At 42.4% G+C, this 14,351-nt stretch overlaps 2 protein-coding genes across 3 annotated transcripts in view; one reads left to right on the plus strand and one right to left on the minus strand.

Moving 5' to 3' along the window:
• The window catches only part of LOC146978119 (chloride channel protein 1-like), a 69,834-nt gene extending 59,698 nt beyond the window's left edge, over positions 1 to 10,136 (plus strand). Inside the window, exons 26-28 of one of the 2 annotated variants that reach the window (XM_085790838.1) lie at positions 140 to 195; positions 677 to 790; positions 10,008 to 10,136. The gene's annotated coding sequence lies outside the window, so the exon portion shown is untranslated. Of the gene's footprint in view, positions 1 to 139; positions 642 to 676; positions 791 to 10,007 lie in introns of those variants that run through there. The other variant, XM_085790839.1, reaches the window with a different exon arrangement.
• LOC146978121 (uncharacterized) overlaps positions 10,002 to 14,351 on the minus strand; it is a 58,297-nt gene continuing 53,947 nt past the window's right edge. The window contains exons 9-11 of the mRNA XM_085790844.1: positions 12,223 to 12,357; positions 11,163 to 11,297; positions 10,002 to 10,271 (exon numbers count right to left, since the gene is read on the minus strand). Coding sequence (XP_085646970.1) covers positions 10,032 to 10,271; positions 11,163 to 11,297; positions 12,223 to 12,357 — 510 coding nt within the window. The 3' untranslated portion in view covers positions 10,002 to 10,031. The remainder of the gene's footprint in view (positions 10,272 to 11,162; positions 11,298 to 12,222; positions 12,358 to 14,351) is intronic.

Raw genomic sequence — 14,351 nt, forward strand, 5'->3', positions numbered from 1 at the left:
CAACAAGGATGCCTCCCAGATTTAACAAGAAAACCGCTTAGGAGTATTTTAGATGAATGCGATATCTGTCATCCTGGACTGTTAATGTTTATGTCTTAACTTTTAGTGGATGTCCTCTTGATTTTTTTTTTTTCTACAGAATTATTGAACAGAAAATTTCCCGCCCTCTTAAAGTCGGTTACTGCTGATCACACTGTGCGTCTTCGTGTTTAATCTTCTATCTTAATAACTGCATTTATACGTTGTTGAACTTTTCTCTTTGTGGTGCACTCGTCCTTTTTTTTTTTTTTTTTTTCCTTTATCGCTCCATCTCCTCTTACACTCTTATCTCCTCCTCATCTTCTGGACTCAGTTTCTCAGGTGCTGCCTTGAAAGTCTTTAAACCTGCAGATTTAACAAAAAGCTTTTTTTTCTTTCTTTTTTTTTTCTCCTGTGTCTGGGTGAATTAAAATGTGTGTCTTTTCTTAAAGGGTGCGTGTGTGTGGGGGGGCGGAGGGGGAGAGGGTCTGTGTTGATTTCTTTTGTCCGTCCGTGGTTGTGATTAATGTATTTATTTATTCATCTTTTAGTAGCCTCAAATGTTATCTCGAAAAAATTTATAAAACTGTGAACAGTGTAGTTAAATAAAGTTTATTAAGTGAAATGCTTTAATTGTTCGTCCTCATGTTTTGTGTAGAGACCAGAGACCAGGACAGGAGGCAGGCAGCACATTTTACTGTAACTACAGGCAGCACGAGGAACAGTTTCTCTTTTACTCAACGTCTTGGACCAAGAGCTGAACTCAGTCAAGGTACGGTAGAGATATTGATTTTTGCATCAGAAATATTGCAGGATTTTTCCACAGATGGCAATAACACAGTATAAAAAGATTTTATTATTTCATTTCACCTTAACTTTTTGATATAAACTAACTCAGAGACTCAGGTACAGTATACACATTTTAGTATATTTGATATTTACACTTCTGATGTTTTATATTGGGTATTATCGTCAATAAGATTTAAAAAGGATCTATGCAGGATTTTTAGCTTAGCTATGCTACATTTGTACCTTAAACAGCTTCAGAGTCCTAGTGCTGGTTTAATAAATTGCTTGTAACTTGTTACAGGGTGAATTAAAAAAAAGAAACATAAAGAAATCCTTTAGATTTCCAGTCTTTATCTCGGCTCAAATCAGTTTCACATCGTTGGAGCCCACAAATATAAGGTAAGTTTTGCACATACCAAATATGTTTGATATTTAGATTTCAGATTGGGGGGTCTCTGACTTAATCTGGAGTTCAGGGAAAGAGGAACTATGCAAGATATTTACTTACTATATTAAACAGTTGCGGAGTAACTGTGGTGGTTAAATAACTTGTTCCAGGGAGAATGGAGGCTTCCACCTAGCGTCTCTTGGCTGAAAACCATCTTGCAAGATCAGAGCCTCTGACCTGGTGTCCCAGCTCTCGTCTCTGCGACACCGTGACACAAATGCGCCCCGTAACCCATAATCTCTTGTTTATGACAGATAAGACTACACAAATATACACATCGTAACATCGTTTACGATATATAATGTTATGTGGTGCTCAATTAATTGATTTCTCGCCAGCTTCATTGTAAACAAATGCACATGGCCGAGAGGAGGGTTAGCAAGACAGAATGTGACCGAACTTGCATGGTTCCCCTTTAAACTAACTTCTCTCAGCCTCTCTCTGAAGTTCCTGTAACATAAGGTTGGTATCAGCCAATCAGAAGATAGTAGACTCTGAGCCGCTGTTCTGATTGGCTGACTATCTTATAAGTGAACCGTAACCAATGTTGGGAACGTTACTTTTAAAAAGTAATTAGTTATAGTTACTAATTACTTCTCTCAAAAAGTAACTGAGTTAGTAACTCCACTACTTCACTATAATAGTAACTAGTTACCAGGGAAAGTAACTATTGCGTTACTTTTTCTTTCTTTTTTTTAAGTTTAAATATGTCGAAGAATTTGGATTTTTTTTCTCTCATTTTTAAATTGTATTTTATTGTTTTCATATATTTCACTGATCGCAATTATGGAACGCGAGTGTGTGTTTTATTGAAAGCGAGGCTGGTGTGCCTATGAAAATAGGTTACAGTGGGTTTTTTAAGTGCTGTGGCTACAAGCAAATCTCATATTGTCTCTGTACAAAGACAACAAAGACCTTTTTAAATGTGAAAACAGCGGAGACCTAGGCGAAACATCGAAATTAATTTATTCATGGCCACATTAAGTGAAATTATTAACTTTACCGATTATCCATCTGATTATCTGTCCTGCTGCGAGCGCACAACTTCTCAGGGTATCCGCGGATCCTTAAAAAGTCTTAAATTCATGTATCTAAAATTAAGGCTTTAAAAAGTATTACATTTATTAGAAAATTCTAAGATGGTCTTAAATATATAACATATAATACACAGCATCATAAAATATGTATGCACTTAAACTTTTATATGAAATAACAGGGTATCCGCGGGGTCTTAAAAAGTCTAAAATATGAAAATCTAAATTTTAGGTCTTAAAATGTCTTAAATTTGTTGAATTATTGTGTTCAAGTCTTAAATAATTTTAGACAGGTCTTACATTTTCTTATGCCCACCATGGGCGAGCATTTCACTCGCATTTGCCCCTAAAAAAAACAAACATGTGTGAACCGGGAAAATCACAAAAAGAGCACAACCTGCGATTGGTCAAAAACTACAAATCCCACAATTCTCTGGGCTCAACAATAACAGTAGTTAGTGTAAGTAAGGGAGAGTGGAGCTGTCGGTGAAAAGAGGAAACAACGCCACGTCTGGTCCTGTTCTATGTTGTTCGTTCACACCGTCACCGTTTATTCGTTACGTCCGCGGTGTAAAAGGCCGTGACGCAAAGACGCGATTAGGCGCGAGACGCGATTAGGCGCGAGACGCGGTATACGCGACTTTTTTTTTTTGCGACGCAATACACGCGATTCTTTTGGGGCGACGGGACCATCGCGTCTTCGTCTATTTCATCGTGTTTGGTGGGAAGACCCACAAGGGGCTTCCCACCAAACACGAGGAACGCTTTTTTTTCGCTCGAGTTCTGACGCGCGACCAAACGCGAGATACGCGAGATAAGCGAATTAACGCTCGTTTTGACTCGTGACCATTTTGTGTAAATTTGCGTCTTCACGAGCCCGCCCATTTTCACAACAACAACAACATTTCTGCTCTCATCGACCATGGTTGAGGTCACAATGCTGCGCTGTAGCTGCTCTGGAAGTCCGAGACACTGAGGCAAACGCCGCCGTCGCTTCTGGCCCATGACGGCGAGTTCCGGGCTGATGAGCTACAGAGACTTTAGAGTCAAAGAGGAGCAGTGCGTCGCTGTGTCGGACTGTTTGGATTTAATGAAGAAGCTGCACAGAGTCAGGTGAGCAGAAACTGCACAGTGTCCTGCTGTGCTACCGGAGCCAAGGCCGGATTAACCAATTGGGCAATTGCCCAGGGGTCCGCGACCTCTGAAGGGCCCAGGGCAGTGAGGGCACAAGTAAAATATCTGATTATCTCTCTCTTATTTGTTAAACTGTCCGCCGGAGTCGCTGCGCTGCACCGTCTATGCACTGCACAGAAAACCCTGCACCTGCCTGTGACATGAGCTGAGACGGCTGAGACCCTCTCCTCATTGGTCAGCCCGTGAAGGCTGGTCAAAGGTGACGCAAATCAACGTGCACTGAGCGGGGAGTGTCAAGCAACTCAAAAAAAATGCAAAGATGGAGAAACTAAGTGGGAGCGCTGAACGGAAATTAAAAAAGGAGAAGGACATCAGAAACACAGGAAGTTATACCGAAAATAGGTAATTTCTTCACTCTAGTTAACGTTAGGCTACCGACTCTTCTGCTACGGCAGCTTCCGTCAACGAGCCGGACAGCTCAGCTAGCCAGGACGGCCTGAAGTCTGACCAACTGTTACCGCGGCTACCGCCACCGGTACGTCTCTGTCTCCTCCGTTCACGTTCATCCGTGAGAACAGCTGCCGAGGCGGCGCCGTCCACCGGACCGACCGGAGCTCAGACCGACCGGAGACCGCGGTGCGCGCAGAGGAAATGTTGTGATTGACTGGGAGTGAATTGCTCCGCGGCCAGCCCAGTATTGGTGAGTGACAGCTATTCATCATCATGCTGCCTTTATGGCGCTAGGCTGTGCATTCAACATGTTTCTTTATTTTATTCAAACCGAACAATAACTAGAAAACCCGCTATTGTTGTGCCGGATGATGGATCTCTATAGATGGTGAAGAGTGTCATAAGGTTGTTGACAGTCTGTCTGTGTGTCTCCGTTGTGGCCTTCAGTGGGCTACTGAGTTGTTTGCTGCTCCCTCCTTGTTCTCATTTGCTCTGAGTTTGCTTTTGTCACCTTATGATGTGGAATCTTAGTTTATATTCTTCATTTAGGCTTGTGTGATTGCTACAGTGCATCCCTGATGAACACATCACTAACAATAGAAAACACTATAACTTGATAATCCTGTTGAATTCTGAGGTGACAAGTTAATTTCTCTGTAAAATGAGCTCAGAACCAAAATGTTACTTGATTCTAGTAGATTATAGAGTGTCTTGTCTGTTGACTTCCTCTGTGATGGCTCTATCAATTCAGTACAATATAATATTTGTGTTGTTAAATAAATATTGAATGCTTTGAAAGTGGTTGCTTATTTATTTTTTTGTGAAAATGGAGGACACTTCCCTCTCTTTCTATGTAGTGGGTCAATTTTGCCAGATTATACTGATGCTGATGTGTTTTGTTTTCATAGCATCATATGTGAGTGAGTGGCTTTGACAAGAGGACATTGTGGTGTATTTGTGGTTCTGAGCATTTGCACATCAAAGTGCACTTAATGACAGTTAGATATTGAAGTATTGAGTATATTTACTGTGTATTACTGGAATTTATTCTGTATTTTGACAGATTATAGTGATCCTGGGGTCGTGATGATGGGGCCCTTGAATATTGTTGCCCAGGGTACGGCGAAGTGTTAATCTGGCCCTGACCGGAGCTTGATATATGGAAAAAAAAAAACCCAAAAAAACGCCAGGCGCACGTCGCGGTGGAGAGAACAGCTGAGTTTTCCGCTCCTACAGCTGAACATCTGATCTGTGGTGAAGACGTACAGAGACCTGCCACAGTGTCACAGTGCATTAATATAAACTTCAACCTCAGAGCTGTCTGTCCTCAGACTGTCCTGACTGTCCCTGAACACCACACAGAGACAACATGGAGCTGTGTGACAGGTTGAGTTTTATTTATCATGATAATTAATACATACTTAGTTACAAGCCTGTAAGTTCAACACATCAGTATATGCTACTGTGATTTAACTAGCCTAGTTAAAGCAGAAGTAAGCGATCCGGTCGTTTTGGCTAATGCTGCGTTCCAGGCAGGCTTTTGAAACCGTAAATTACAGCTTCAAGTCACAACTTACGATTTTGTAGTGTTCCAGGCAACCCACTCGTGTTTTTCCGACCTGTTTTACCTGTGAAAGTCACTATAACGGCCACTCGTAACTTCCGACCTGTGAACTCGTACCAGATCGAACTGGTACAACTTAACAGGTCGGAAAAACACGAGTTATGGGCTGCGCTGAACGCACCATAACAGTCCTCGTCCCTACGTCACCACATTCACGGCGTCCCTTGGCTGCACACACAGCCCTGCATGCCGTTCTCTCTCCTCATTGGATAAAAACTGTAGGATACGAGAAAAGTTTTCTCCTCGGCTCAGAGCAGAGCAGAGGGACTGACAGACCCGTGTTTCGGTCCAAACACTCTATGTAAGTGATTGCTGTTGGAAGATATAACTATTTAAGACTTATATTAACACAAATATATCGCTTACTTCTGCTTTAAATAAAAAGATGTAGTTTAATACCATAATATGGGTGACCAAAGGCCAATGTATTTACTTCATGTGTCAAATATTGTCTGCAGGCGGAGACGCTCAGAGAGAAAGTGTGTGTGTGTGTGTGTGTGTTCTTGGCTTTTGCCTCAAGAAGATTAAAGTAGTGTCTGTTTCCACTTTGAAAACGCCAACTTTCCCTCCGAACTCGGCAGCTTCCCTCTGCTAGTTTGTGTGTGTGAGGCTAAACTGCGTGCGTGTGTGGTTTGTGTACAAACTGAACACTGCCTCTGATTGGCTTAGCATGAAACCTTACTCTGCCTCAACCAATCATCATCACTTATGCGGTTGTCTCCCCCCTCCCCTCACCAAAGGAGAGGAGGGGGGAAAAAAAACAGTTTAGCAGCTTCTGTGGCTGAGATGAGCCAAGTTGGAGGACAACGGCTTCACTGAGTAGTTTGTAACGCGCCTCATTTAATTGTCGGTAGCGGTAATGGCGTGGTAACGGTGGAAATAGTAATTAGATTACTCGTTACTGAAAAAAATAACACCATTAGTAACGCCGTTTATTTTAACGGCGTTATTCCCATCACTGACGTAACCTTTTAAAACTGTTAATATAGAACCTAGAGCTGCTTTATAATCAAAAATATGTGCAGTTTTGATTAAACTAGCCACAAAAAAGTAACATTTCTTTTAAAATTAATAAAAGTTTCTAGTTTAAGTTGAGCACCTTAAGCCAGTTTGATGGTCTGCAGTGTTATACTTTATTTTGACAGGATGACGGTCTCGTATCCACCGGTGTTTTCATGCCTTACTGGCTTTTTATCCCGTTCCTTTGTTTTAAAGAGTAGGTGTCCTTTATTTATTCAGTGTTGCTCTGCAGGGAAGTGAAAGTGATGCTTAGCTCATTGTGTGAGACTTTCTTTCTGTGATGTGATGTGGTGGGCACAGACTCTGCAGTGGTAATTTAAAGTGACAACAGTGAACACCAACGTAATTATTCATCATGACTGACGTCTCAGTCATTTGGATCTGACAGAAATACCATAGTTAGTTTCACTCGTGCTCAAAAAATGACTGAATGCATTTTTTTTTCTTTCCCCCGCTCCTCGTTCTGCACAAAGAAGGTGTTGCTTATTTTAAGCTTGTGCTCCTCTGATGTGATCTAGTGTGCGCTGTGGATGAGGATGAGATCTGTGAGCAACAAGAGGACAAATAGAGGACGGATGATAATCGCAGCGATCAGGGCATCGAGGTCTTGATCAGCGGAGTGTAAGAGTGAATCGGCCTCTCAAGCAGCTGCAGCCGGAGACTTTTAGAGGAGACGATGCTTAAAGTAATGTCACAGTAAAAGCTTGATTCCCCTCTTTATGTGTCCACAGGTTTGATCGTTTAGTGCCCTCCCATTCTCTGTCCGTGATCTGAAGGAGCGTTAACACAAAGGCACACACAAAAGCCTCAATAGGAACTCGAAGGATAATAGCACTTAAATGGACGAGGGCACTTCTCTGCCTCCAGACAGTGATGAAGTCTTAACGCGGCCCAGTGTAATGAATGGGGCTGTAGCGGTGATCAGTTAAAGTGTTTTAGTGGAATTGATGACTACAAGAACTATTGCAGCCCTGTGGAGAAAACCTTTCACCTTCACACTGCAGCTTTAGGACATGTTCTTCCTCTTTTTTTTTTTTACTCAGGGTTAGAAATAGGAGAAAATAAACCAGGAATTAAACTCTGAGTTATTGCAGTGGTTGTGATGGTTTAGGCTGAGCAGGGAGGAGGGGGGGGGGCCGCATTATCTCAACAGACACATGTGCATGTGCTCTTTTATAAATGTTATCACTGAAGCTGCTTTTTCTGCCTCCAAAGAAAAGACGGAGGATTTGTGTATCGTGAACACCACATCTCAGTAACTTCACCTCGAGGCAATTTCTTCAAATTTCACACAACCGCTCGCTTGCACTCGGAGATGAAGTGATTCAATTTTAGTTGTGAAAAGGTCAAAGTTCAAGCTCACGATGCCCTTGTGTTATAAGCAAATAAACGCCCGGAGGGAATTTCATTACGTCTGCCTCAAACATGCACGACTTGGACTTTAGAGATTAAAAGGTCAAAGGTCATAGTGACCTCTGCAGTTCATGCACCAATTATGATACAATTTAAAGAGGAACTGTGCAGGATTTGTATCTTAACTATGCTACAGTTTTACTTCAATTAAACAGCTTTGGAGTAATTGTGATGGTTTAATAAATGACTTGTAACGTGTTCCAGGTAGAATGGAGGCTCTCTGCCTTCCACCTAGCGTCTCTTGGCTGAAAACCAACCTTGTAAGATCAGAGCCTCCGACCCGGTGTCCCAGCTCTCGTCTCTGCGGCACCGCCACACAAACACGTCCTGTAACCCGTAATCTCTTGTTTATGACAGATTAAACTACACAAATATACATGTCGTAACATCGTATAACGTTATCTACCGCTATATTGATTGATTTCTCGCCGGCTTTGTTGTAAACAAATGCACATGGCCAGGAGGAGGGTTAGCAACACAGAGGAAAAGCGACCGGACTTGCATACAGTAGTTCCTCTTTAACTCTGGCTGAATGGCTGAAAGGATAAAATGATAATGTGATAACATTTTATATTCAAACAGTCGAAGGTAAACTTGGAGCATTTGGTCCGGCCCTCAGGATGAATCTACCAAGTGTGAAAATTACATAGAACACAGAGGAGGCATAATATTGTTGAAATTGCACATATTTCTTATCAAGAAAATCCAGGTTGTTCATAATGTTTTGTAAAAGGATAGCTCATTAACTGTAAACATCTTAATCATGTACTAAAACAAAGAGAAGAGCCATTATTTTACTGGTCCGGCCCACTTGAGATCAAATTGCGTTATACTGTATGTGGCTCCTGAACTAAAATGAGTTTGACAGGCCTGGATTAGAGGAAGCATACAGCCATGCTAATGCTAATGCTAACTAGTTTGACTCCAGGTATGAGGTGGTTAAAGTTGGGACTGCATTAGTCTCAGACCTGGTATTAAAATCTGTCTCAGGTGATCAGACAATGCTAATCCAGGTGTGAACAGGAGTACCAACCTGTGTGTGTGTGTGTGTGTGTGTGTGTGTGTGTGTGTGTGTGTGTGTGTTTGCACTAACTAAAGTGACACGTTGGGACAAAACAGCACCAAGGAGAATGTGTTTCCCAGAATATATATATTTTACACACAAACAAAGCTACATTCATACAAACATACATACACACATACTATACATACATACAATCTTACATTCATACAAATACATATCGGTTTATTGGATTTTTTCTTTTATTATAAAAGGCAATTTGATATATTATTACTTTGTATACTGTGTTACACTGTTAGGGCTAGGTCACTGTTAAAAAGCATGCACTTTCTTTTGGTTGTGTCCAGATCACCTGTTTGCAAGTAACTCTGAGTGCACGCCATGCGCTCTGAGTATCATCAGCCCGGACTGGGTTCACAGCGTCAGAACCGCTCACTTAGGGCTCAGACAAGCTGTCAATCAATCAATCAATCAATCAATCAATCAAACCAAAACTCATTCAGAAAGTCACACAGCTCCAGGTAGAGTTTCACACATCCCTCAGGTGCACTCAGAGTCATTTGCAAATACTGTTTGAAGTCTGGCTGTGTCCATGTTTGTTGTATTGCACTGAATTTTTTAACTAGGCCTCTTCTTCTTTTTCTTCTTCTTCTTCTTTTTGTCCTACCTTTTTTATTTTTATTTTGTTTTATTTCATTTTTTTGAGAATTCACATCCATCTGTTCGCCCACTTGTTTGGCTTCCAGTCCCCTCGGTCCAAACTTTTTTTCCGTTAATCCGTCTCATCCTCTCGCAGATTGTTTCAGCAGTCACTGAATTCGAGTCTGTCATCTGCCTCGGAGTTTCATTAGTTGGTCGTCACATACGTAATATTCCACATGTCCCCATGGAAACAACAGTTTGTGTACATTACATCCCATATTCCACCTGATAAAAAGTCTTCTCCTGTTTCCTCTCACTCGAAAAGTGGGTAAATAGTTGGGAAGGGGTGGGGTGGGGGGTGGGATAATAGCTTGATTGATTATTGGAGTATTTATTTCCTGTTTCCTCGGTCAGTCTGTTTGTGACCCGTATTATGATTCAGTTGGTCGCGACAACGACGATGGAGCCGTCCTCCGCCTCCTCGTCCTTCTCCTCCAGCGATTGGACGACGCAGGGCGTGACGTCGAAGGGTATCCTCCCCGCCGCCACGGGTTCGGCGGCGGTCTGTGCTGACAGTCCTCCCGGGCTGGAGCCTCTGGTCGACGGGGCCTCCTCCCTCAGCGGGGACGGGGTCAAAGAGCACGGCTCGGGCTCCAAGGTTAATGTGACCTCGTCCACCTGTTGAGACAGGAAGTGACGCGTTAAAACGATACGCACACAGGTAAGTGAGGCTTTTTATGATGTTGTTCTCACTTATATTATCTAACTTAGTCTTTTCTCTTTTTGTTTTTAGATCGATCTCCTGATTGATCAGTGATTAAAAGGATAGTTCAACATGTTGGCAAATTTGCCTATTGCCGTTATCCCTATAATTATCGGTGCATGTTGTTTTGAGATCAGCGGGGCAGAGACGTGAGCTGCTCAGCAAACACAATGGAGGTGAACGGTACAGGTCCCCTGTCCCTCATCAAACTCATCAAATACACAATCCAACAACTCCAAAATGCTCTGGTGGACAAGTTGTGACCTGCACATTCACCACGCTTTGAAATAATCATGTATAATTATGTAACATTACAACACATGAAGCAAATACTCAGAACTACTTGCGCTTTTGAAATCACTCCGCCCAGCAGCAGCCGTGTCTGGGCTGCAGTTCTGGCTGCATTTGCTTCGAAAAAAACTCTGTCTCATAATGTTACATGATTATTTCATAGCGTGGTGAATGTGCAGGTCACAACTTGTCCATCAGAGCGTTTTGGAGTTGTTGGATTGTGTATTTGATGAGTTTGATGAGGGACAGGGGACCTGTACCGTTCACCTCCATTGTGTTCGCTGAGCAGCTCACTTCTCTGCCCCGCTGATCTCAAAACAACATGCACCGAGAATTAAAGCCGGTAATGAACCTACTGCTATGACTATAGGGATTATGGCTATAGGCGAATTTGCCAAAATGTTGAACTATCCCTTTAAGACACGTGCAGCAAAAACTGAAACCAAAAGGATGTTCCAGCTGAAACAAGACCTTGTTTTTAACGTTTGAACGAGGAGTTCATGTATGAAACTTGCCTTCGTCATCTCCTCGTCTTCCTCTCCGTGCTGCCCAGGCGTGTCTTCAGACTCCGGCTCCTCCCCGACCGTCTCCACCACCACTCCTCCGACCATGTCCGCCATCGGTCCACTCAGCTGCCCAGCGATCTCCACCTGCAACCAGGTAAGTTTACGCATTTGTTGCTTCTTTGGTCTTTGCTTGCACAGACTTTTAATTGGGGGAAAAAGGGGGATTCAACAGGCTACTGGCGTTTTTTAGCACGAAGTTCATCACTGACTGACATCAGATCTGCAAGTCTAATATATCCTAGTTAACAGACAACAGAAAGAAGAGATAAAGTACAAGGAGAGTAGATGGACAAGCAGCTCTCCCGTGCTGAATTTAGCAGGACATCAGATAGAGAAAACGCAGACACACACAGATGTTGAATCCAAATGCCTGGAGTTGTAAACTTGTGGACTTTACAGCATGCTGCTCTGAGGACCAGGCGGATTTACAGAGATCCGTTGTCAGAATTCATCAGATCCGCTACAGGCTGTCATGCAGACTTTTGGCAGTGCTCCATGCAGACTTCCAGCCTGTCTCCTACCTTGCCGACTCGCCTGGCAGTTTTTCCCCATCATTCACTGCACTATAGATGTGTGCTAAATATCCCTGCTGATATAAACAAAGCCAGAACCCAGAAGACAGAAATGACAGATATCAATGTCAAGCAAAGCAAAAAAAAAAAACAGGAAAAACAGCTCCTCTGGTGCAAGAACTATTATCAAGAACTGGTTTCACCTTTTGAAGATAGACGATAGACATCACACAACATAAACCTGGGCATCCTACAGTAGCAGAAGGGGTTAATGCACAATAAGACATTCTGCCGTGGTCACGATGACTGTGTGGTTTCACTCTTTCTACAACAGTGACTAAAGGGAGACGTCTGTCCTGTTTGCCTCTGACGAGTCACGCAGCCCCGTGTGCCCTTGCAAACTCTCATAGCTCTTCTGTCAGAATACATTAAACCGTCATCTCGTCCGCACAAAGTCTGTAATCCGACCATTTGGATTCAGCAGGGCGAGTGCCTACCTGGTGCGCCTCGACCTGCGCGGCTCCCCACAGGTCGGCTAGCCGGGGGTGGGTGGGGGGGCCGAGGCTGTGGATGGTGCTGTTGGGCGTGGCTTGGAGGGAATGGGAGGCACTGTGTAGCCTGTGATCCATCGTCTGAACAGAGACAGAGACAGAGAGAGAGACAGGAAACAAGACGTGCACATCAGTCACTACATTTAAAAAGATGTTTAAAACTAAGGCATTTGGGGCGTTGGTAGAGCAGGGGCAGAGGCAGAGGCTTCAGTCCTCGCTGCAGCCGGTTCTGTATTGAATCCTGACTCAGATGGCCATTTGCTTCATGTCATTTCCCCCTTTCTCTCGACTATACTATCAATTAAAGGCGAAAAAGCCCAAAAATATACCAAAAAACCCCCCCAAAACTAAGGTATTCAATGAATATAAAACATTATGATGAAGTAAGCCAAGTCTTAGTAAAAAAAATGAAGATAATAATATATAATGACAAGTCAAAACTAAAATACGATACACAAGGATAAATGCATTGATTACTAATGAGTAATGAAAGTATTGACCTGTGTATTAAACTTGGTACTGCGATGGATAGTCCAGTCCATCCATAATATATGTGTATATTATGGATATTAACACATGTGTATGTATACAGTATGTATAATATAAGGCATATGAACTTGATAAATTGTAAGACTCTTGCTTAGATTAATCTTGTTTATTCTTCTCAGTTTAGTTTAAAAAATCAATGTTTAAATTGTGTTGCTCTGTTATGCAACTTTCTTTCTTTCAAATTGGCAAAATTAGCTGCTGCCTCAGCCTACACTCTGTATATATTATGTTCTGTTGAATGGAGGAAATAAACTACTGTAGTCAATCAAATCAAAAGACCAGAGAGGAGAGTATATATATTTGTTTTTTTAGCGTTTGATTTGGTTTCCAGTCGAGACGCATGACTCAACAAGTCACTTGGCCCGGTGGCTGCATTTCTTGATTTCTTTTTCTTTTTCTTTTCTAATAAACTTTTGTTTTTCCCCCGGAACGAAAATATTGCCGCCCACTAGAGATTTAAAACAACCCCCACAGCTCCTGACATTTTCAGCTGCTCATTAATGGACAACAATGCCACAGCAAGCCGCCGCATCAAAATGCATTTCATCTGGGAAAGTTTTTAAAAGCCTCATCATGGCAAAACAAAATGACAAAGCAGTTTTATTCTTCCAGCATTTAGCAGTCTCAGTCAGTCTCAATCAGACTCTTTTACTTTTACTTTTCGCCATTTTTCACTTCCTCCCAGTCACTAGTAACCGTCTGAGTGTGCTTTTAATATCTCTTTAAAATATGAGTCGGTGAATGTGCTGCAGGGAACATCGGGAAAATGTCTCAGTCGGCTCTTCTGCATTGACTGATGCTCTGGAAATTTACTGACTGATTGTTAAGGCTTTATTATGAAGCTAATGTAATATATTCACCATGGTCTCCTTCACTGGCGAGGGGAGGGGGGTCCATACAATACACGCAGTAAAGCTAACGGGCTCATCTCCATTTTTTGGTTTCGGATGAGTACACCTTTTATATCGACACAGTCTCTGACCTTTTCAGGATATTATTTCTTAACCCTCAGTTATTTAATGAGCTCAAATACAAGAAGCCGAAAAAGTCTCCGGGTGTCACAGCGGAGCACGGAAACACTTTCGTTAGCAGAAAAACTCCCAGCAGGCCGAGCGACAACAGTTCATTTACAAAAACACACAAACTTTCGCACTTTCAAACTGTTTAATGAGGAACTATGCAGGATCTTCACCTCAACTATGCTACATTTTTACCTTAATTAAACAGCTTGTGATGGTTTAATAAATGACTTGTAACTTGTGTAACTAGCATCTCTTGGCTGAAAACCAACCTTGTAAGATCAGAGCCTCCGACCCCGGTGTCCCAGCTCTCGTCTTTTGTTTATGACACATAAGACTATACAATTATACACATTGTAACATGATTTCTCGCTGGCTTCGTTGAAAACAAATGCACATGGCCGAGAGGAGGGTTAGCAAAACAGCTGAATAGCGACCAGACTTGCATAGTTCCTCTTTCAGAAAGTGAAGCCTTTCACCTTAGTGACATCACACATGATGCCAGCC

This window comes from Trachurus japonicus, chromosome 11, assembly GCF_045865225.1.
Source record: "Trachurus japonicus isolate A0001 chromosome 11, Traja_1.0".
Taxonomy (NCBI): Eukaryota; Metazoa; Chordata; class Actinopteri; order Carangiformes; family Carangidae; genus Trachurus; species Trachurus japonicus.